The following is a 21798-nucleotide window of genomic DNA, read 5'->3' as shown; positions in this document are numbered from 1 at the left end:
AGGGTAAAATTGTTGGGGAGGTTGAGCTCCATAAGCATATCCTCGCCAACTTTGTGAAGGTTGGTTTTGGTCCTGCTGAGGAGGCCAAACCTGCCACGGCATAGGAGTCTTCCATGAATTTTTATACTGAAAATTCTGGGGAATTTGTTGAGGAAACTATTGAGATGTACCTGCAAAACGTGGTTGCGATGGTCTTCTTGGCGCCATATAATAAAATCCTTGAGTTTCTTCTAATTGACCTGCTTGCAACTCTTTTAATGTTGGACAATCATCTGTAACATGATTTTCTGTACAAAGTCCACAAACATGTTTATTATCCAAAGGACATTCTCGTAAAAGATGCTTCTTCCTACACGTAGGACAAAAGATTAACATTATTTTTTCTTCTTGTTGTTGTTTCTTCTTTACTTTTAATACATCAACTTGTGTTCCTAAGGTTCTCAAAAGATCTGTTTTAAAATTTTCTAACAAACTCCGTATTTTTGCTCTTGTTACTCCTCCTGTTGCTGATTTAGAAGCTCTAGAAGTTATCTCTTTTTCCTATTTTGGCTCTACCTCTAGAGTACTTTTGACATAATTCAGCAATTTCATCGAATGGTAAGTATGAAATATCCCCTTTACCAATCACATTGAGAATATCAAGATACTCATCTCGTATTCCTTTAAGATAAAATGTTCTAATGGTATCAAGATTTAGAGAATGTTGTTAGGATTTTTGTAGGTTGTAAAGAAATCGTTCCAAATATTCTTCTAAACTCTCATAGTCTTGTTGAGACATTCTAAAAATATCTTCTTTTGAATCTCTAGGCCTACAATAGGCTAGATATTTCTTAAGAAAAAAATTCTTCATTTCTTCCCAAGAAGTAATAGAGTGTTCTCGTAATCCCATAAACCATTTAATGTAGCTGCTTTAAGAGTAACAGGAAAAAGACGAAGCTTATGTGTATCATCAGTAAAACCATAAGTTCTAGACAACATAAGATATCAAATTCAAACATGAATGAATCAGAATCTTCATAAGACATTCCATATAAATTTGGTAAAAATGAAGGTGAATATCCTTCTTTTTTACCTCTTCTCCTAGAATTTCTCTAGTATCTACAATTGAAAATCCAAAAGTGGCTTCTTCATCATTTTCTATTTCTACATCTTGTCTTCTCTTATGATCCTATTCTCTTTTGGCATCTTCTTCTCTTTTCCTTTCTGCTTCTCTTCTTGCATCTTCTTCTTCTCTTCTTTACCATTCTTTTTGTTGCTTTTCGTATTGTAACCTTTGTTCTGAAGTGAGGATATTAGATCTTTTCCCTTATTCTGTCATATCTTTTTCAGTAGTTTCTGTTGGCATTATGATATAAGTATTGTCCTTGATGGAAACTCTATAGGTCAACTCAGTTTTGATAAGAGGCTAACAAGAATATTCAGAGGCAACAGGGCAGTGGTACAAAGGATCAAGAAGATGGAACTAAGGTCTATTAATCAGAATAAAGAAGTTGCAGGAAGAAGATGATGTATGAGCAGTTTAAGAGATATACGCAGGTTCACTTAGTCCAAGCACGTATACACGCAGGTACTAAGAACAGAAATAGTGTATAACGTACACACGCACTCCCACAGAAGGCAAAGCGTGTACATGTTGAAAACCATGGTTTTGGTCCGAAGTATTTGGTCCAAGGTATCTTTGGACCATGATATTGACCTTAGCTATTTAGTCTGAGGTATTCGGTCCGTGGTATTTGATCCAAGGTATTGGTCCTAAGAGGATTCAGTCCATGGTATTGAGAAAGGCCAAAAACTATATAAAGAAGAGAGGATCATAAGGCCAGGTGTGAAAGTGAATAAGATTCTAAGGAATACTTCTATCTGAAGTATATTTTATGTTACAAGGTTATGTTTGAGACTAGATCTGAAATATTTATGTGCACCTAAAGTTCAATATTGGATCAGGATCATGAGACCTAGAATGACTTATTCTTGAATGATCTGATATTGGTTGAGGCTAGATCTGATGTTTTACGTGTGTTTTATTCGTTATCTATCATGATCTGGGTTTGTTTGAAGTCTAGAACTACAGCAAAGTTCTGAGTCAATATTTGCAGATCTGTACGCAGGTTCGTCTCGGCAAAAGAGCGTATACATGCAGGTTCTGCTCTTTCAAGTAGCATATACAAAAGAAATGCTTGATGTTTAGAGATGACTGGTTTATCAAATCAGTATTGTTGATTTATTGCTGCTGTTATTTTACTGTTGTCTGTCAATGAAGTCTTCTTAGATTTTAATATAAATCTAAATGCATTAGGAGGTTGATATTTGATTGATTGAGAAGAAGTGTTTTATGTTGCCTGCGTGTGTAAAGTTTTGTAAGTTGCCAGTAGATGTTCAGTACACTGCTGGTTGGTACAGTTTGTGATTCAGAAATTTTATGATTTAGAACCTTTTGAGGTATATGCAGGTTGGGCTGAAGGAAGTAGCGTATACACGCAGGTTTTCTTCATTAAAGTAGCGTATATAGTCTAACACATGAATTTTTGAGGTTTAAGTTGGTTCTGAATGTTGATACAGGTTTCTGGGTTCAACACAGTAATCTGATTGTTTCAAATTAACTGCATGTTGGTTGATGAAGTTTGAGTTTCTAAACTTCTGATGGGTTACTGATAAGTCAAGGTCTTCATATGTCTTGATATATGCCAAGAGCATCCAGTTTGAAAATTCATGAAACGTGGTCCTTGGTGGAAGAGTGGAGTTTTCTGTAGGCTGGCACCTATGTACTAGTAAACATATTGGATAGTACAAGAGCTAGGGGGTTGTAGCTCCCTTCTAGTAGAAGTTGGTGAATGAGAGAAGGTTGTAACCTTCTGCAGGTAGAAGCCTGCGTACTGGTATGGGTCTGCACCAGTACAAGATTGTAAACATATTTTCTTATTATTAAAAGAAGACAGAGACGACAGCAGCAGGTGGTTTTCACCCACATTGGGTTTCCACCTTAAATCTTGGTGTTCATGTGTGTTGCATATGTGTGATGTTTTATTATATTGTTACTGCACATGGTTACCGTTTAATGTTTAATAAAGTACTGATGCACTGATCAAAAGATCAACATATGATGAATTAACTGAATCATACGTTCACTAGATATACATTGGTTTCCTTAAGAACAGTTGTGTGCACACGCGAGTTCCCTTCTCTGAAGTAGCGTATATAAATCTGATTATGGAAATGAAAAAGTTATTGATTTGTAAATATTGATTCAACCCCCCTCCCCCCCAAGTCTTATTTCCAAAAGTTTCAAGTGTTTCAATAACAAATTGATATTCAACTTGTTTTATTTGTTCAAAGATAGATTGATCTATTTGTTCAAGAATAGGTTTATCAATTGGTTTTCTTGTCTCTCTTTGTTTTCCTATGGAAGATGTTCCTATGTGTTTTTATTTTCTCTTCACTTCATAAGCTAACAAAGTTTGCCTTTCAACAAGAGTTAACCTTTGCCCTTAACGTTGTTTTTCCTCTAAGCCTTCCAAAGTTGGTTTTCCAGCAATTGGTGTAGTTAGTTCAAATGGAGGTAGTCATGCTTCTACCAGTGGTTTAGTAATTGAGGGGTCTTGTTTTGTGTGTTTACCCTTTTCATCTCTTTGTCTATGCATAAATGACCATAATGAAAAATCTTTTTTTTTAAGCTTCCTATTTTGATTAAATTTGAATATGCTTCCCTGACAACGACGCAAAAAATGTAAGGTCAATTTACTAAGTAAACTAACACATTTGTTTTACTTGTCAATCTAAGTTTGTAGACTTGGAAGCATGCCCAAAATATATGGATTTCAGGTGAAGTCAATTTAGGAAGGCAAAAATATAAGGTTAAAGGAAGGGCATGTTACAAATATATTATAAGTTTTAAAAGACTAAAAAGTTTATGGTTCAATATGCAGCAAGCAAGAGAAGAGGCTCCTAACTTAGGAGGTCCTGGTTGTCCTTCCTCACAGTATTGTCCCCAAGAATAGAAACTAAAGAGCGGTGATTTGTATTGTGTAGATAGCAAGAGAAGAGGCTCTTAACATAGGAGGTCCTGGTTGTCCTTTCTCACAGTTCTACTCCAATAACATTACCATTGCATCAAATAAAATTGGAATTCAAGAAATAATACAGGAAATGCAAAAAGGATGATTTTAGCTATGATTCATAACTTGATAGAAAGAGAATTTAACTTAAATTCTTGTTTGTCCTTTCATATGCAAATTTGACTTTAAACTAACATCATCCCAAAATCACACAAAAAGCATCACACATCTAAATAACTGAATCATAAATCTGAAACAAGAAATACTGAAATTAAAATTATGCTAATGTAATCAAAGTGTACTTAGCTTGGTATGGGGGCCCTCCAACCTTGCCTTGTACACCTAAGGAACTCTCAGCTACAACTAACTTATGAAAATATCCACAGCATGAACATCAACTTAGAACAATAGAAATTATTCTTCAAATTATCAAAAAGTCTCCAATAGTCTGAATACAAATTACATACATGAATGGTTCATAAACTCAGTTTAAATAAGCAAATTATCAACAAACTTAGCTACAATGGCTCTAACAGTCTTTATCTATCCTAATCCATCCATCCAGGTCGAACTCATCAAGTCTGGTTCACAAAATTAGGCAAAATCCCAAAAAATAATATTCTTCCCCTTTTTAATAGGGATTTTTGAATGACAGGTCATGTTTGACCAACGTTGATCGGGCCTATGTTTGCTCAATTCGACCAAACCAATAGGTGTTCATCCATCCATGGTTCCTAAGCGTTTCAAATATGCGCTCAGCTCTCGTCCAAATGTCCTACACATATGACTTTAATGGAGCTATTACGGGAATTCTTAGTGCAGTCCAAATTTACTCTTAAAACCCAGTTTTTACAAAAAAAAAATCTAAAATTTGAAAAACTTAATTTAGTTACCTGAATATGCAAAGTTAGAATAAAATTAAGCATATATAAGTGAAATAGGATGGAATATGGTAGTAAATGGATGGGTTTAGGATAGGCAAAAATGACCAAAATTAAGGGCCAACATATAGTTAACTTAGTTTTCTATACATAGTAGTTGACAAATATACAAAAATGAGGCTTATTAGTCAAGTAGATAGAAGCTAAAGTTTGTAGAAACGTGTAACTAAAAGGGAGAAGAAAATAAAACGTTGTTGGCAGATGTAGTTGTACCTAGAATACCACAAAGGTAGATTTGAAAGTGTTGCTTGTTCAAGATTGTGTGGAGGAGGTGGCTCCCTACAATGAAGAATGGCAGTCTCCATGCACTCCATCCTTTCATCCATATCTTGATAGAGAATTTGCAACTACTCCATGCCAAGGAGTAACTCATCCTTGTTCTCATTACACTCAAACAATACCTTGCCAAAGAGTTTCTTAATGTGTCCATAGAGTTCAATGGTGTGTAGTTATTGATTTTTTCGAGCCTGAGCAGTTCCAAGTCTCGCACCCATTTTGAAACCATAACCATAACATCTGAGTATGAGAGGTTCTCTCTATCCTCGATGACCTCTTGTTCCATATCCATAATTTCTTGTTACACCCCAACAAAGTAAATTAATAGTCACAGGTTGTTGAGGCATGGGTTCTAATATGATCTTGAGAGCTACTAGAATCCCCATGATCCCTTTCTCCTTTGCAAATTTGGCTCTTTGTCGTGGCAAAGTGAAGAGCGGAAGAGAAAGAACAAGATAGGTGGGGATGGAAAGAGTCGAACGATCTTGACGAGAGCGAGGATAAAGGACATAATAACAAAAGAGAAGCACATGGAGAGTCTTTCAATATCTCAGGGTGATAAACAAGAAGATAGTCTAAACAAAGCATATAGCTAGAAATACCATAACAGGTTTATGGGGAGCCTCTCGGCTGAGCTTATAAAACAAATATTGCGCAAGATTGAAATGAAATAATGGACAAGCTAGTTGAGGCCTTGCAGTATATACACTATTATGACTTTAGAAAGGAGATATGTCTTGTTAGGAGAGGCCCAAAATGGCATTGACTTTGTTTGAAGAGTAATTATGATCCTCAACAACGCAAAATCTAAGACGCCAATGACCCTGAATTTACTAAATCTTTGAAATAATACCTTACAAAATGTGACACCCCTCCAATTTGCAGTGGATTGCAAAGGGTGGGAAAAGGGAACCAGGGCAGGAGGCTCTAGTTCTTCCTCCAAACTAACATGGGCAAAATAACATGAAAGTGGTGTATTACACTGATAGTTTTGGAGCGTCTGTTGTTTCATTGTGTTAAAGATATAAAATGTGACAAGTGCATGTGACCAATTGCCATATTTAATTTTTGCTTCACAAATTTCCTTGGGGCGAGAACCACCATCAATGGCAATTCCCATCACAATTACCATACACATAAAACAATAAACTTCGTCGGTTTGCAGTTGCAACTGACTCATAGTCACTTAAGGTATATTCAGTGACATTTGTATCACATTCAATGGAGGGGGATCTGCCATGTTATCTCAAGACGCTTTGCGAGGGTGAAACTGGTTGTCCCTTCTCCTTTCCTCACGTGCCTTCCTATTCACTGCATACGAGATTTTTTTATTTATTTTTTAAATTAGTTAAGTATAAAAGCGAGAGTATATTTTCTTACAAATTATTTGAAATGTAATAATTAGCTTATATTCTTGAATAGTAGTCATCATAACTACAATCTTCTTCTTCTTTATTTTCTTTTGCAAATTTAGTAATCCTTTCATTAATCACATAATTAGAGATACATTTTCACTAGGATTCTTATTATTGTGGTCTGCCACTATAGAAACCACACTAAAGACAAAATAGGAGATCTCGAGTCCAAAAAGAGTATAAAAACAACATACAAAGATAAAGTTCATAGCAACTATGTTGGCTACCCATTGTGAAAGGCCAATCTGATTGCCAAAAAAGACTACAAACTATCTTAATTGGCTTGATAATAAAGCAACTAATAACAAAACATGCATAACTATTTGAATAAATAAAAAAGTAGAGAGCATCCATATGATGCATAGCAAGGTTGTAAGTCAGTGAAACAATATCAAGACAAGGTAAAAACCTCTATAGGAGTTGGGTCCGTAGGGTTGTCCAAAGGTTCCCTATCACCAGCCAAAGTTATTCTTATGTGGGCCAACCATTCATTTATATCACTATGTTCTATTTGTATCTTGTCCAACTGTAACATAATCTCCTGCTTGACTTTGTTTCTCTCAAGGAGAAACTTACCAAGCACTGATTTTCTGTGCTAATATAGGTCAATGGTGTATAAGTATTGGTTTTGTTGTTCCAGGTGTACCCTATATCTGGCACCCAGTTTGTCAGGGATGATAAAACTTCAATGTCAGTGTGTTGAGCACAAACAATTATCAAACTACCCAAATTGTCACGACTAATGAAATCCCTCAACAACGAGCATAGTGTCACGTCATGGAAGTTGAAGCGGGGAGGAAGTTGGACCAAGGAGAGGCTATGAGAGAAGAGGCACAAGACTAACAAAATGCGGATAGATAACAAACCAAAGAGGTGAGAGGTTTGAACAATGGAGTAGTCGGAAAAATCGGGAAAGAAAAGAACTATGATGCCACAAAAAGAGTCAATCTGAAATAACGAACTACCAAAGGACCATATAATAAGGAAAGTGACAAAAAAAACTCCCCCAAGACTTTGCAAATTCTCGATAAAATATAAACTTGCGACAATAATGAGAACGAAAAACCGAACGGGAAATAGAGAGGGTCGGGTTGAAGTAGCATGCAACCAATAATATGGATGAGTAAACCTCGAGGAAATGTCAACTAGAATATCTAACAAGTACCTTATCCAAGCAGATTTAGGTAACCAATACCATGACGCTTGCCATGTTCGTGCTTCGATTCGTCACAATGTTGAATTGCATTAACACCACTAAGGGGGAAGCCAGACCAGGAGGACCTTAACCTTTCCTTAGTGTGTAAAAGGAAGCAACATAGAGCCTTACAAGGATAAGTAACAAGGGATTGAGCATAGTCAAGATCAAATTGTTAATTTTTAAGCACCAATTGCTAAGGTCGTCGTCCAAATCCATAAAAATCCACACACCATCTAGAAGTTTCTTGTGTGCACCATCTCGATGTTGAAAAATGCAGCAAGAAATTCTCAATTTGATTTTGCCTTTATTAAATTGAGAAAATTCGAATTTCCACATTAGCAGACAACTTGGATGCAATTAACTTGTGTGACATGGCTTGTGTCACCTAGTTTACTCAATAAATCTGAGTTGGACGAGTTAGAGTTCATTTAATCATGTGTGATTGCTAATTTGTAGTAATCAAGGTTAGTTATTTCAAGTTGTTTTCAGTTAAACTAGTTCTAATTGTTGAAGGAACTAGTGGAAGGTTAGTTGTGCAGTGGGACTTCAGTCTAACTCAGTGATCATCCAGTTAACTGATTAATCAACCCAAAATAGCTAGTGCATGCAGAGAATTCGAGTTCCCTAGTTGTGGTGGAGATTCCAAGGCAATGTAACATTAGTTGTAGACTAGTCTTGAGTGTACAGGTGTTACATGCATTCATATGATTAACCTTGGGAATTGAGCAATCCATTTTGGAGAAATTCCTAAATAATAGGGGCCTAATTTCTCAGGAATTGTGCAAGGAAATAGGGGCTCAAGCAGAGGCATAAATTGACTAAGTCTGGGTTAGAGCTTCTCAGTGAGCAGAGAGATAGGTTATTCACTTGTAAGTTGTGCTCAGTTGAGAAAAGCAATTATAACACATCTCTATTCATCATATTAATGCAAGAAGGCATTGGGGTTTTTAGCAGATTGCTTTCCCCGGGAAAAATACTATGTGCATGTGTGTTATTTCTTATTGCATGTCTAAATTTTTTGCTCTAAATTGTGAATTAACTTCCGCAAAGCAATAGAGTAGGTTCGTGTGTTGTGATTTTGATTAAAACTTCATGAGCAGTTGCAAATCTACACCATAATTATACATAGTATCAGAGCAGGATTCACATTAGAGCGGGAATTTCGAAGTTGTTTCTCAAGAGGTTCAAATTTGCAACTTCAGTGTAGCAGGATCTCTTCAAAGTTGGGGGAATGACCTTCAATGTGGGTCACTTATTAATGGCAGCTAATATTTTTCTTGGATCTCTCTCATCGAGAGGTGTAGGATTGATCTAAAAGAGCCCTAAACACAATCATATAGGAGAGCCCTAGCCACAATCTTGGAGGATATCTAGCCGCAGATCTAATAATCCCTAGTTGCAATCAATAGGAGTTCTAATGCACAACAAAGGGAGCCCTAATCTGCAGCAAAGGGAAGGCTCTAATCCACAACAAAGGGAGCCCTAATCCGCAGCAAAGGGAAGGCTCTAATCCACAACAAAGGGAGCCCTAATCCGCATCGAACGGAAGGCTCTAATCCACAGCAAAGGGAGCTCTATCTGCAGCAAAGGGAAGGCTCTAATCCACAACAAAGGGAGCCCTAATCTGCAGCAAAGGGAAGGCTCTAATCCGCAGCAAAGGGAGCTCTAACCGCAGCAAAGGGAAGGCCCTTATTCGTAGCTAATGGGATCCCTAAACCACTGTCAAGAGGAAGCCCTAAACTGTTGTCAAGAGGAGCCCTGAGTCAAGGCCTTAGCCGCAACATAAGAAAGACTTCATCCGTAGCAAAAGGGACCTTATCATAGCATGAAGCAACGTGGGCATGGACAAGAGCAAGACAAGGAAGCCGCAGTCACAAGGAGGAGAGATTCAAGGCTATATATGTATGCGTTTGAGTGCAGGTAAGTGTTGTAAGCTTGCCCGAGTTCACGAGGAAAGAAACGTTGTTGTTTGGGTATCATTTGGGAAGGCAGAGTGTTACAACTAGCTATTGTGCTAGGCTGCAAGCCAGAGCACACAATTGAGGTTGTGTCAAGGGTGGAAAACACCTTCAAAGGGCAACGTGGCATGAGGGAAAGCTCTTCAAGATAAATTGCAGTTCTAAAAGGACTTATCTCCTAACTGTATGGTAGCCCTAACCTGAACACAATCATAATAGCAATGGGCAACAATACATATGATCAATATTGCTAGACGTAGGTGCTACAATGCGACAGCATGGCAATGATGAAGTATTATAGCATGCATGGTAAAACATGATGCAACATGGGACAACTGCAATCATGAAGAATCATGGACAACAACAACATGGTAAAGCATGGACAACTGCAAGTAGAGTGTTGTATGGGACAATAGTATAATACTTGATGCAGCTAGGACACAAAGCAGCATTGGTGCAGTAAGCACATAGGCATAACATGGTGCAGCCGTGGCACTAGGTAAACACTAGGACAACAACAACATGAGGTCCAATATTGTGATGATGGGTGCAACATGGTGCAGCATATGGACGAGATGCAATACATGATAGGTGAATGGGTCACCTTGGAGAATCAGTTGAAGAAGCATGTCTTCAACTGATCTCATGTAGAGATAATATATTAGTCGAAGTATTGACTTCTGTTGTATGTACCATCTCTCTCTCTCTCTGCTGAACTATTGAAGAACATATAAGAAGAATTGATCAAGGGTTTCCCCACATTGGGGTTTGTCCCTGGCTAGCGCCACATCTTGTGTCCTCTTGTCTTGGCTTGTCTTCTGCGATTTATGTTTATGTTCTATCTGCAGTTTCCTTTAATACTAATGTGATTGCTAAAGATATTGAGCTAACTTTGAAAATTGAAATAATTTGCTCTAAGCATAAAACATACATAAACTTAACAGTTTGTGTGTTATGATTTTGATTAAAACTTCATGAGCAGTTGCAAATCTACACCATAATTTCTACATAGTATAGCAGCAGGATTCACATTAGAGCAGGAATTTCGAATTTGTTTCTCAAGAGGTTCGAATTTGCAACTTCAGTGTAGTAGGATCTCTTCAAAGTTGGGGAATGACCTTCAATGGACTGAGATTAGAGTTTGCCTTGGAAGGCAATTCGAATTTCATTGCATGGAAGGATTGCATGGAGGTGGTATTTGATGACAATGGATTGCTATAATACATCAAGAGAGATGTTGCAAAACTAGCGGAATCTAATGCCCAAAACCTTGCTCAGTGGAAGAAAGATGTAACCACGACAAGGAGAATATTACTAGAGGAAGTACGAGACCACGTTGTCACCAATCTACATGGGAAAGAAACTCCTTATGCAATGTGGAAAGCACTGACAGATCTGTTCAAAAATAGTAGTGACCACAGAAAGTTGGCGCTTAAGGATAAACATCGCAATATCAAGATGCAAAAGAATGACACTATCCCGCAGTATCTAAGCAGGTCCACACAAGTTCGTGATGAGATTGTAGGAGTTGGTGTTACTATTTTAGATGATGACGTGGTAAGCCTAGCCCTTTTGGTCCTTCCCAAACGCTGGCATAGCTACCAAGATTCGGTGAATGGGATGGAGAAACTATCGAATTGGGAACACTTATTGTCTTATTTGGTAAAGAGGAAATAAGGTGGAATAACAGACATGGAACTTCATCCAAGGGTGAAGATGGAGAAATTTTTGCATTGGTTGGAAATGGAAAGAAGGGAAAAGGGAATAAATCTCAAGCCAAACCAGAATCCACCCAAGGGGGTAAGAAGAAAGATTCGTCCAAAATTAAATGCTTCAGTTGTCATTAATTCAGGCACTATGCCAAAAAGTGTCCACACAAAAAGTCAAGCAAGAAGACCTTAGGAGGAGCACTAGGTGAAGCCTTGGCTTCACACATCGAGCTTGACTTTGCCCTCATTACATTCATCGCCAACACAATGATGGGGAGCATTTGGTACTTGGACTAAGGTACCTCGTTCCACATGACAGTGTGTAGAGATTTTTTTAGTAACCTGAAGGAGAAAAATATTCAGATGCACATCGAGCTAGGAGACGATGGAAGGTACAATGGGATCGAGATTGGTACAATCACCTTTCAGAGTGAGTCAGGCTCCCCTCTCAAACTCGAGGATTTCATGTTCGTTTTGGGCCTAAAGAAAAATCTCATCTCTGTTGCAATTTTGGAAGACTGTGGTTATGCTACGATCTTCAGCAAAGGAAAAGCATTATTGAGACACATAGCCATGGGACAGGTGAATCGAATCGGGGTTCGTGTGAAGAACCTATATAAGCTAGATGTGGAAGATTGGGTTGCATTAAGCACTTAGGTGAAGAAAGTGCAGAGCCGCAATGTCGGTGAACTTTGGCACAAAAGACTTGGCCATTTGCATCATGGTGCCTTTAAGATTAGGCAAAAAATAACCATTAGCCTCCTTTAAGGAGCACTTAAGTAGCAGGATGTCTGCAAAGGATGTACCTTGGGGAAGCACACAAAATCCACATTCCATGATCAGGACAACAAAGCACATGCAGTCCTAAAAAGGATCCACTATGATGTCTGTGGACCTTTCTTAACAACCTCCACTACCAGACACAAATATTTTGTTATTTTTATTGATGACTTCTTAAGGAAGTGTTGAATCTCCTTCATGTAGAAGTAAGATGAGACATTCTCCAAGATCATAGAATTCAAGGCATTGGTTGAGAAAGAAATCGTCAATAAGGTGAAGGCTCTCAGGAGCAATAATGGAGTTGAGTACGTGTCAAATGAATTCAAAAATTTATGTGTGAAAGAAGGCATTCGATGGGAGTTGACAACACCTCACAACCCACAACAGAATGGGGTGGTAGAGAGAAAGAACCGTAGCATTATGGGAAATGCGAGAACAATGTTGCATGACCGAGGCTTACCTCTGCATTTGTGGGCTGAAGCATGCAACACAATAGTCTATTTGCAGAACCAAAGTCCTCATCGAATTCTTGGTATGATTACACCAGAAGAGGTTTTCTTGGGGAGGAATCCCAATGTGTTGTGCTTCAGGATTTTTGGAGCCTCTATTTACTGCCATGTCTCCAAAGAATCAAGGAATAAGCTTAAGCCGACAATAGAGTTGGGGGTGTTTGTGGATTACATAGAAACTCCTCACAACTACCGCGTGTACTTACCTTCCCTCATAATGACAGTTGTGTGAAGGGATCTAAAGTTTGATGAGGAGAAAGCTATGCGGTGCTCTCTTGAGAGGGAGCTTCAGATCCCACCAAAAGAGGAGCTTTTAACTCCAAAGGAGGAGCCTCAAGAAATTGTGGAGCAACCACAAATTGAGGAGCGGAGAGTGGAGACAGCCACTCAAGCAAAACCATCTAGAGAAGGAAGTAAAAGAACCAGAGAAGCTGATAGACTTGTGCAGGATGCGAGCGAGAATGTTGGAGCTCCTTCAAATTTGCACAAGTAGAGGAGGTCACTTGATTAATACACTGGCTACATGGCTCTAATGATTGAGGTTGTAGAGAATGAGCCATCCTCTTTCGAGGAAGCAATAAGGCAACATGTATGGGTTGATGCAATGGTGGAGGAATACGAACCCATTGTAAATAACAATGTTTGGGAAGTGGTCCCAACACCAACATATAAATTTGTAGTGGGTTCGAGATGGATCTTCAAGGTAAAGCAGGCAACATACAAAAGCATAGAGAAGTATAAGGCTAGATTTGTGACCAAGAGGTACTCTCAAGTTGAGGGAATTGACCATGAGGAGATATTTGCTCCTATAACAAGGTACTCATCCATTAGATCAAATTATTGCTTTGTCTACATAGGTGGGGTGGAACTTCCACCAAATGGATATAAAAACAACATTTCTCAATGGGGTTATTAAGGAGGAGGTGTGAATTGAACAAGCAAAATGTTTCGAGACATTTGATTGAGAGTCTCATGTGTGCAGACTTAAGCTAGCATTGTATGGTCTCAAATAAGCACCCTGTGCTTGGTACACCGGGATCGACAACTATCTCATTGGTTTGGGCTTCACCAAAAGTGAAGCAGATGCAAACCTCTATCACATCTTGGTAGAAGGGAAATTTCTTATTATTGTCTTATATGTGTAAAAATTTGGAAAACCCCGATTCCTATTGCAACAACTGATTAAGTTTCTTCACTTTGTTAAATGAACTGAACAAATTATTTACTGCATCCTACGGTAAATATCGAAACTAATACACTGTAGCCTTCACAAATAAAATATTGCGGAAGAAAAATAATGCTGGAAGAATAGATGCACACACACACAAATACACAATTATTTTTGGACAAAATCCCCGGAAAACCCAACTCGAGAAAACCAGTGCAACAGCTGAGGGTTTTATTATTATGCAGTAGTAAATATGAGTACAAAACTATGGATTCTCAAATATAGTAATCCATACAAAGAAATGACTAACAATAATTATAGTGAGAAAAATCTCACTCCCATTGGCGATCCGACACTGACCTTGGATCAAGATGAGCTGCTATCTACTGCTTCTGCGCAGTCCCTGTGTTAGCCTACGCAGTACTGCGTCCCACAACTCGGAACTGCTTCTCTCTCACTCTCTAATCAACTATTGTTTGGAATATGTACTCTCCTGGCCTTCGGGCTCCCACTTCGGATTTTGGCACTGAATCATTGCTTCTCCCTAGTAAAATATGAATTCCCCTCTGAAGCACTGCGTTGCCTTTGCACTGCCTCTCTGTGGTACTCACTACCTCTCTGCAATGCACTCACTGGAACAGGAAAATCTTTCTCTGACCTTACTATCCCTGCCCATCTCTCATTGCTTCGATCTCACTAGCTCTCTCTCTAGCAACTCAGCGTTCCTACTCTGCAGTTCGATCTGCCAGTAAATTCAAATTGTTGGTGGCTAAAGTGTGTTCTCCAACCCCTATCAAATTTCTTCTTATAATCTCTCATTGAGGCATCAATGGGCAAGATTAAAACATAATCGATGCCTTAGATTAACTAGAACTCAATCCATGTCTTCTTATAGAATATTCTCACCATGACTTAATTAATTCCCTTTAATTAATCATATTTCCTAAGTTTAGACTTAGAAAACATTAAAAAACAATTAATTATTTTAATTAAGTCATTTCTAGGTGGAATTTCTAGAAACGATTTTTGAGTTTTAGAGAATACATGTATTCTGGCCTCTCCACCAAATTTTGTGGCAAGAACACATCTGATGCTACAAAAACTAACAATATGTTGATGATTTGATTTTAACTGGTGATGGGCAACTAATCAGATCTTGCAAGGAGGACCTTGTGAGGGAATTTGAAATGAAGGACATGGGTCTCATGCACTACTTCCTCAAGTTGAAAGTATGGTAAGGCGATGGGGAACTATTTGTGTCTCAAGGCAAGTATGAAAATGAGATATCATAAAGATTTGCATGGAGAATTGTAAACCCATGGATACACCTCTAGCAACCAACTGGAGGAAGGAGGATGCCACTTCAAGTGAGGAAGTGGATGCTACTATTTATCGACAGTTAATGGGTTCACTAATGTATCTTGTGAACACACGACCAAATATGCACTATGCAATCAATTAGTTGAGCCAAGCTATGGTTAGGCCAACCAAATTATTTTGGAAGACAACTAAGCATGTTTTACGGTACCTCAGAGACACTACCTAATTTGGACTATGGTACAAACGGACAAAGGGAGTGAATTTGTGTGGCTTCACAGATGCAAATTGGGGAGGGAGTCCATTATACCGGAAGAGTACATTAGGTGGATTTTTCAGTGTTGGGTCCACAACGGTTTCCTGGTAGAATAAGAAACAAATATTTGTGGCGCTCAGCTCGACATAAGCATAATACATGGCTGCAAGTCAATGAACATGTGAGGCGATTCTGATGAGAAAGATAATTGTAGGACTGTTTGGTCAAATGATGGATTCAACTGTAATCTACTGTGATAATCAGAGCTGCATCAAGCTCTCTGAGAATCGTGTATTTCACAATCAATCCAAGCATATAGATATCTGGTATCACCATTTACGGGGCTGTGTGCAAAGGCAGATAATGTTGCTACACTACATTCCGATAGAGGAACAATATGCTGACATTTTGACAAAAGTTTTTTTAAGAGGGAAGTTCGAGTTCCATAGGTGCCAGATAGGGGTGGTTGATAATTCATTTCTTGCCGAGAGGGAGTGTTGATAAATGCAACAAGAAATTCTCAATTTGATTTTGCCTTGATTAAATTGAGAAAATTTGAATTTCCACATCTGCAGACAACTTGGATGCAGTTAAGTATTGTGACATGGCTTGTGTCACTCAATTTACTCAATAAATTCGAGTTGGGGGAGTTAGAGTTCAATTAAGCATGTGTGATTGCTAATTTATAGCAATCAAGGTCAGTTATTTCAAGTTGTTTTCAGTTAAACTAGTTCTAACTGTTGGAGGAACTAATGGAAGGTCAATTGTGTAGTGAGACTTCAGTTTAACTCAGTGATCATCCAGTTAATTGATTAATCAATCCAAAATAGCAAGTGCATGCAGAGAATTCGAGTTCTCTAACTGTGGTGGAGATTCTAAGGCAGTGTAAGATCAGTTGTAGACTAGTCTTGAGTGTACAAGTGTTGCATGCAGTAAGATGATTAACCTTGGGAATTGCGAAATCCATTTTGGAGAAATTCCTAAATAATAGGGGCCTAATTTCTCAGGAATCACGCAAGGAAATAGGGGTTCAAGTAGAGGTAGAAATTGACTAAGTCTGGGTCAGATCTTCTCAGTGAGCAGAGAAATAGGTTATTCACTTGCAGGTTGCGTTCAATTGAGAAAAACAATTGTAATACATCTCTATTCATCAGATTAATGCAAGCAAACATTGGGGTTTTTAATAGATTGCGTTCCCCAAGAAAAAAACTATGTGCATGTGTGTTATTTTTTATTTTTTATTGTATATCTAAAACTTTTGTTCTAAATTGTGAATTAACTTCCACAGAGCAATAGAGTAAGTTCGTTTCTTGTGATTTTAATTAAAACTTCTTGAGCAGTTGCAAATCTACACCATAATTTCTACACCTGAATAGTTAATGTGTACATACTTGGAAATGCTGAGGAATCAAACATTTGTATTATGACATATGGGAATAGGGGAGGCGGTTGCCATGCCTCCCTTCTTTATTAAAGGAACGAGGTGAAGAGATGATACCAACCTTACCTCACCTTGAACTTTATTTATCACTCTATATGGGAAGTCATTATACCCACTATTATATGAATCAACAAACGAAATATGATAAATTTTACCCCTTTTAAATATTACTACATCTTTATTTTCCAACCAATAACAAATACATAAAAATAGAAAAATATATACTAGCCTAAATCAATCTTAACTTCAGATCTATCAAGTGTTGAGAGGGATCAAATTTTCTTGATATGCAAACCTCTTTTAGAGTGAAAAGAGGTTTGATCCCTCTTGACGCTTAGTAGATCCAGAGCATGTGTTTCCTCCTAAGAAGTCACAGGTTCAAAACCAGAGGGGGTAGAGTATGCATGCCTTCGTAGACTTAGCAGTTAAATCACTGCGCAGAGGTGGGTCCCTTGTCCCACAAACAGAGGGGTCTCATACACCGAATTGGTGTCTGGCTTGGCCGTGACCTTAAAATTAGATGATGATAATAATAATAATAATTATTATAATTATAATTCCACATGAATACCATGTGTTCTCAATACTATGGGTTCTCAATACCATGGGCCATTTTTATGTTTACAGGGTTATTTTTATTTTTTATTTGTTTTTGAGAGTTATTGTCCTTAGCGCTAGAGGATATTATGTATTCGATAATACGTTGACCCTTAATTAATCTTGCGCTAACCAAAATTAAACCAATAATTTACAAAGTCCACATTGGAGAACAAATATATATATATATATATATATATATATATATATATATATATATATATATATATATATATTTCTATTTATTCAGGCTGTGATTGGTTGAGAGGGGTAGAGTTTTATTTAGTAGTGATGACTTCCAACATGAGATGGTACGATTGCAATTTTTTTAGTTAATATTGTAGGTTTGTTTAGTTAGTTATATTTGTATTTATTTTGACCTAGTTAAAATGTTCACATTACATTATTTTTTTTTTAGTCAAAATGTTAAACATTACATTGCAACATCTCTACCACACTAGGTTGGAGAGGGCCTTAGCGCAATTAACACAAACTTTATGGTTAGAGTATGGTCTTCAACTGTAGAATTCCAAAATGATTGCAAAAAGTGATTACACCAAGCCGCTCTCCAGCTAGCATGGAAGAGATGTTGTAAGGCTATGTTATGTAAACATTTTGAGTCGATCAAATTACAGAACAATAAAAATAAATTCAACAATTATAATGACTAATTAAAACATTTTGACCAAATAAAATAACATAATTTTTTTAATAATTATAATTATCAATTATTAATAATTAAATCAACTTAAATCCATTTTAATTTTGGAACGCCCAGAGATCAAATATCTTGTAAACCTCGCAGGAGATCAAATTGATTATAAACCTTAAATAAAAGAGATTAAATTTCTTGGAGAGCCAAAATTCTTATTGCTCAGTTAAGGACTAATTCCCATCAACTTCATTGTGAAACATGGCACTGGAAAAGGCCAAAAGAAGTGTGGGAAGAAAGAGTATGCATTTTTTGTTTTTCCAGAAAAGTGGGAACAAAAAACATTTCATTTTAGAATGCGAGGCCTTCAAAGACAACTAGAAAAGTTGAAGTGTGAGAGGAAAGAGTATGCATTTTTTGCTTTTCCGGAAAAGTGGGAACATAAAAACATTTCTTTTTAGAATGCGAGGCTTTCAAAGACAACGGGGAAAGTTATGCAGATATGCAGCTAGCTCTTGGGATAATCTATTTAGTGAGGGGTTTGTCGAGAAACTCAGAGCATTTATTTTGAAGCTTCACAGAAAAAAGGCCGAATACATCAACCAAATGAAAAAGCAACCTCTGCCATAAGCTATCTTTAACGTCCTGGATGTTGAAATAATTTATTTTTCTTTGTCCTTCGTACTCAATAGATTAGATTTGAAATTAACGTAAATCTAAATAACATAAATCAAGAGGGGTTGTATGACAATGTTGCACTACGAAAATATCAATTAAAAAAACATTATTTTAAAAAAGTGGAATGTAAGTCCAGTACAAAAGCAATGCTCTCGAAGCGCTAGCATTATACACAGATAAGTTCAAATATAAGGGTGCAGAGTTTAGTAAAGACTAGTGAGCACTGAAATTGAAGGGTTTATGGTTTAAACACGACGACCAGAGGAGCACGAAACTTTCAAGGGAATGGATGATTATCTCGAACAGCATGAGCAAGATCGCCTAAAGGAAGCGGGCAAAGGTCTTACGCCATGGGAACAGCACGCCACTGTAATCCACATGCCTCGGTTCGATTACCACGCGCCCTCTGCTATTCTACAGCGTTCCCATTCAGGGTTTCTTATCACATGTACCATTAGTATGTGTTCCTGCCCCCGTTTGTTCATTATTTCGTGTTTTTACAGCTTTCAATGGGTTTCTCAACTATCTCTTCTGTTCTTAATTACCCATAAAACACTCAGGCTGCAAGTATTGTCAGTCGAAAATTAATGTGGCGCTTTATACCTCTATTAATCAGAATTATTAAGTTCCCGTCCTGCAGCACATGGACTTAGGGCGTTATCCACTAGAATGTTGCTTTTGGGGTTTAGACCAAAAGTGTTTTCACCTAGCCAGGAGAGCACTCGATCTTTTAGTCTCTTAGTTTTGATTCAGGGACGAATAGATGGCTCAGTTTGGGTGGTTGCTTGATGCCCTTATATATACAAGGTTGTTAATCTTAATCGGCATGATGACTAAATTGTTCTGTGCACAAAATATGGGGAGTTGGTCTTTTGAACAGAAGTGGAACGTACTACATAGGAGCAGGAGTGTATGCACTTGGAGGATAACACGTAGCCCTAAATGAGCTTGGAATTATGTTATAGCGATAGACATCTTGGATGCTGGACACTTGACACGCACGTTGGTTGGTTGGTTGGTTGGACATGGACACGTACGTTGAGGAGAAAGATTGGAGCATAGTAACCACTTTGGCACTTGTTGAGGAGTGTCGGGCAGATCTCTCGAGGAGGGACACCTTGTGTGAGGACACAGATCTCTCGAGGAGGGACACCTTGTGTGAGGACACTTGAACACTTAAACAACAAGCCACCATGGGAGAGGGAGTGTTGGACTGATAGCTTTTAGATAACACACCATCTAAGAGGAGGGGCATTAAGCCCAAAGAGGATCATTCTTGGAGAGTGCACCACCATGGGCTCTTGTAAAGACTAGTATGACACCTGTCATCTTTGTATTTTATAATGCTCCATGCGAGGGTGTCTTGTTGGTCACATGTATGGACCATCTTTTATGTTGGCCTCCTTCACCTAGTTTATGTTGGCTTCCTTCACCTAGTTTGCACTAAGGGAACAAAGGGAAGAGAGCCTTTGCTTACGTAAAATATCATTGTATTTTCTATCCAATCAATTTAATTGGCTTGGAGAAGTCTTGCAAGGAGCAAGAATCAGGGTTTGTGATGTAAAGCCTAGGACAAGACAGGATGAAGAGAGAGAGTACTTGGATGTTCTTGGAGAGATTACTGTTGTGAGATGCACGAGGATGTTAGGGTTTGTGGCATGCAAGTAAATCCTAGAGAACTTAACAATAGAGCAATAGATGGTTTGTCTGGTTGTAGTTGTGGCTCTTGTTGTGAAGCAAGAGGAGTTAGTGCTAGGTTTCCTACTCCAGAGAGATAAGGAAAAGAAAAGCCATTGCCTTGGTGATATTACAACCTTGCTCTTGTGTCATGTATGGGAAAAATCCTGGATAGCCTTGCTTGATGAGTCTTGAGCTTGGTGTGATACTTTTTTGGAAGGAGACTTGGTTATTGTACTCTTGAGGAACCATGGAGATCTTGGTGCTTGCCTTGATGAAAGAAGAGTTGAAGGCATAGGTTTTGAGGACTCAAACCCTAGGATGGACATGTAGACTAGGAGGTAGTGTTAGAGTTGTTTTATAAGCCATGTACCGGTGTAATGCAACTTTGCAGAGGTTTCTAAATCTTAAGGAAGACAAGAGCACTATCTTCATGATTGGGTAGATTCTAGCATTGGTTATTCATGCTAATTTGTCATAACTTTGAGTTGAATTTGTTAATTGATTGAGCACCTACATAACATAAGGGAGCGGATTTACTGTTGTTCTCATCTGTTGAAATAAGACATTTCAGATCTGTTATATGGTTGGAAGGAGTGCTGTAAGGGTTTTAGCTTATGCTGTTAGTAAAATTGGTCGAGGAGAAGTGAAATATTGCTGCTGTAAATGGATATTTCAGATTCAACTCCAACATTGAAAGTTCATAGGAAATAGATTTGAGAAACCTTAAGGCTGAGTTGAAATTTCAAAATTGCATAAATGTACTGATACTTAAAATTTCTACATTGAAATAATTAGGATAGAGTCCCATACTTAGAATCCTAAACTACTAGTCAGCAAGGTCAACATAAACAAAATTAAGCCTTCACAAAAATCGGACTGAGATCTACTGTCATAAAAAACTGTAAGCCCCTTAAGGGCAATTGATTCTACTACAAATAACAACGAACCATATGTGGGTTATAGGGGGTTTTACATTGGGTGGTTTAGTCACCACCCACCACAACTTCTCTACTAGTATTCAATGTTCATACCCTAGGTCGTTTGATCACTTGGATTTCCTTCCCATGTTAGGAAAATTGACAAATTGAATACATGTTATGAGTTTATACATGCATGTAAATTGCATTGAAGATGTGGAAATGGGTTGATAAAAAGGGTCATCATGTGGGGA

At 37.9% G+C, this 21798-nt stretch overlaps 1 protein-coding gene across 1 annotated transcript in view; it reads left to right on the top strand.

The window, feature by feature from the left end:
• The first annotated feature begins 19108 nt into the window (after positions 1-19108).
• LOC149225603 (uncharacterized) overlaps positions 19109-21798 on the top strand; it is a 150356-nt gene continuing 147666 nt past the window's right edge. The window contains exon 1 of the mRNA XM_089377191.1: positions 19109-19404. Within this exon, the coding sequence (XP_089233317.1) occupies positions 19233-19404 (172 nt within the window). The 5' untranslated portion in view covers positions 19109-19232. The remainder of the gene's footprint in view (positions 19405-21798) is intronic.

The sequence above is a fragment of the Pinus tabuliformis genome, chromosome J, assembly GCF_031772625.1.
Source record: "Pinus tabuliformis cultivar Carrire ecotype Pingquan chromosome J, CPIR1, whole genome shotgun sequence".
NCBI classification, from domain to species: Eukaryota; Viridiplantae; Streptophyta; class Pinopsida; order Pinales; family Pinaceae; genus Pinus; species Pinus tabuliformis.
The sequence above is the reverse complement of the archived record's forward strand: the minus strand, read 5'-3'. Positions and strand labels throughout refer to the sequence as shown.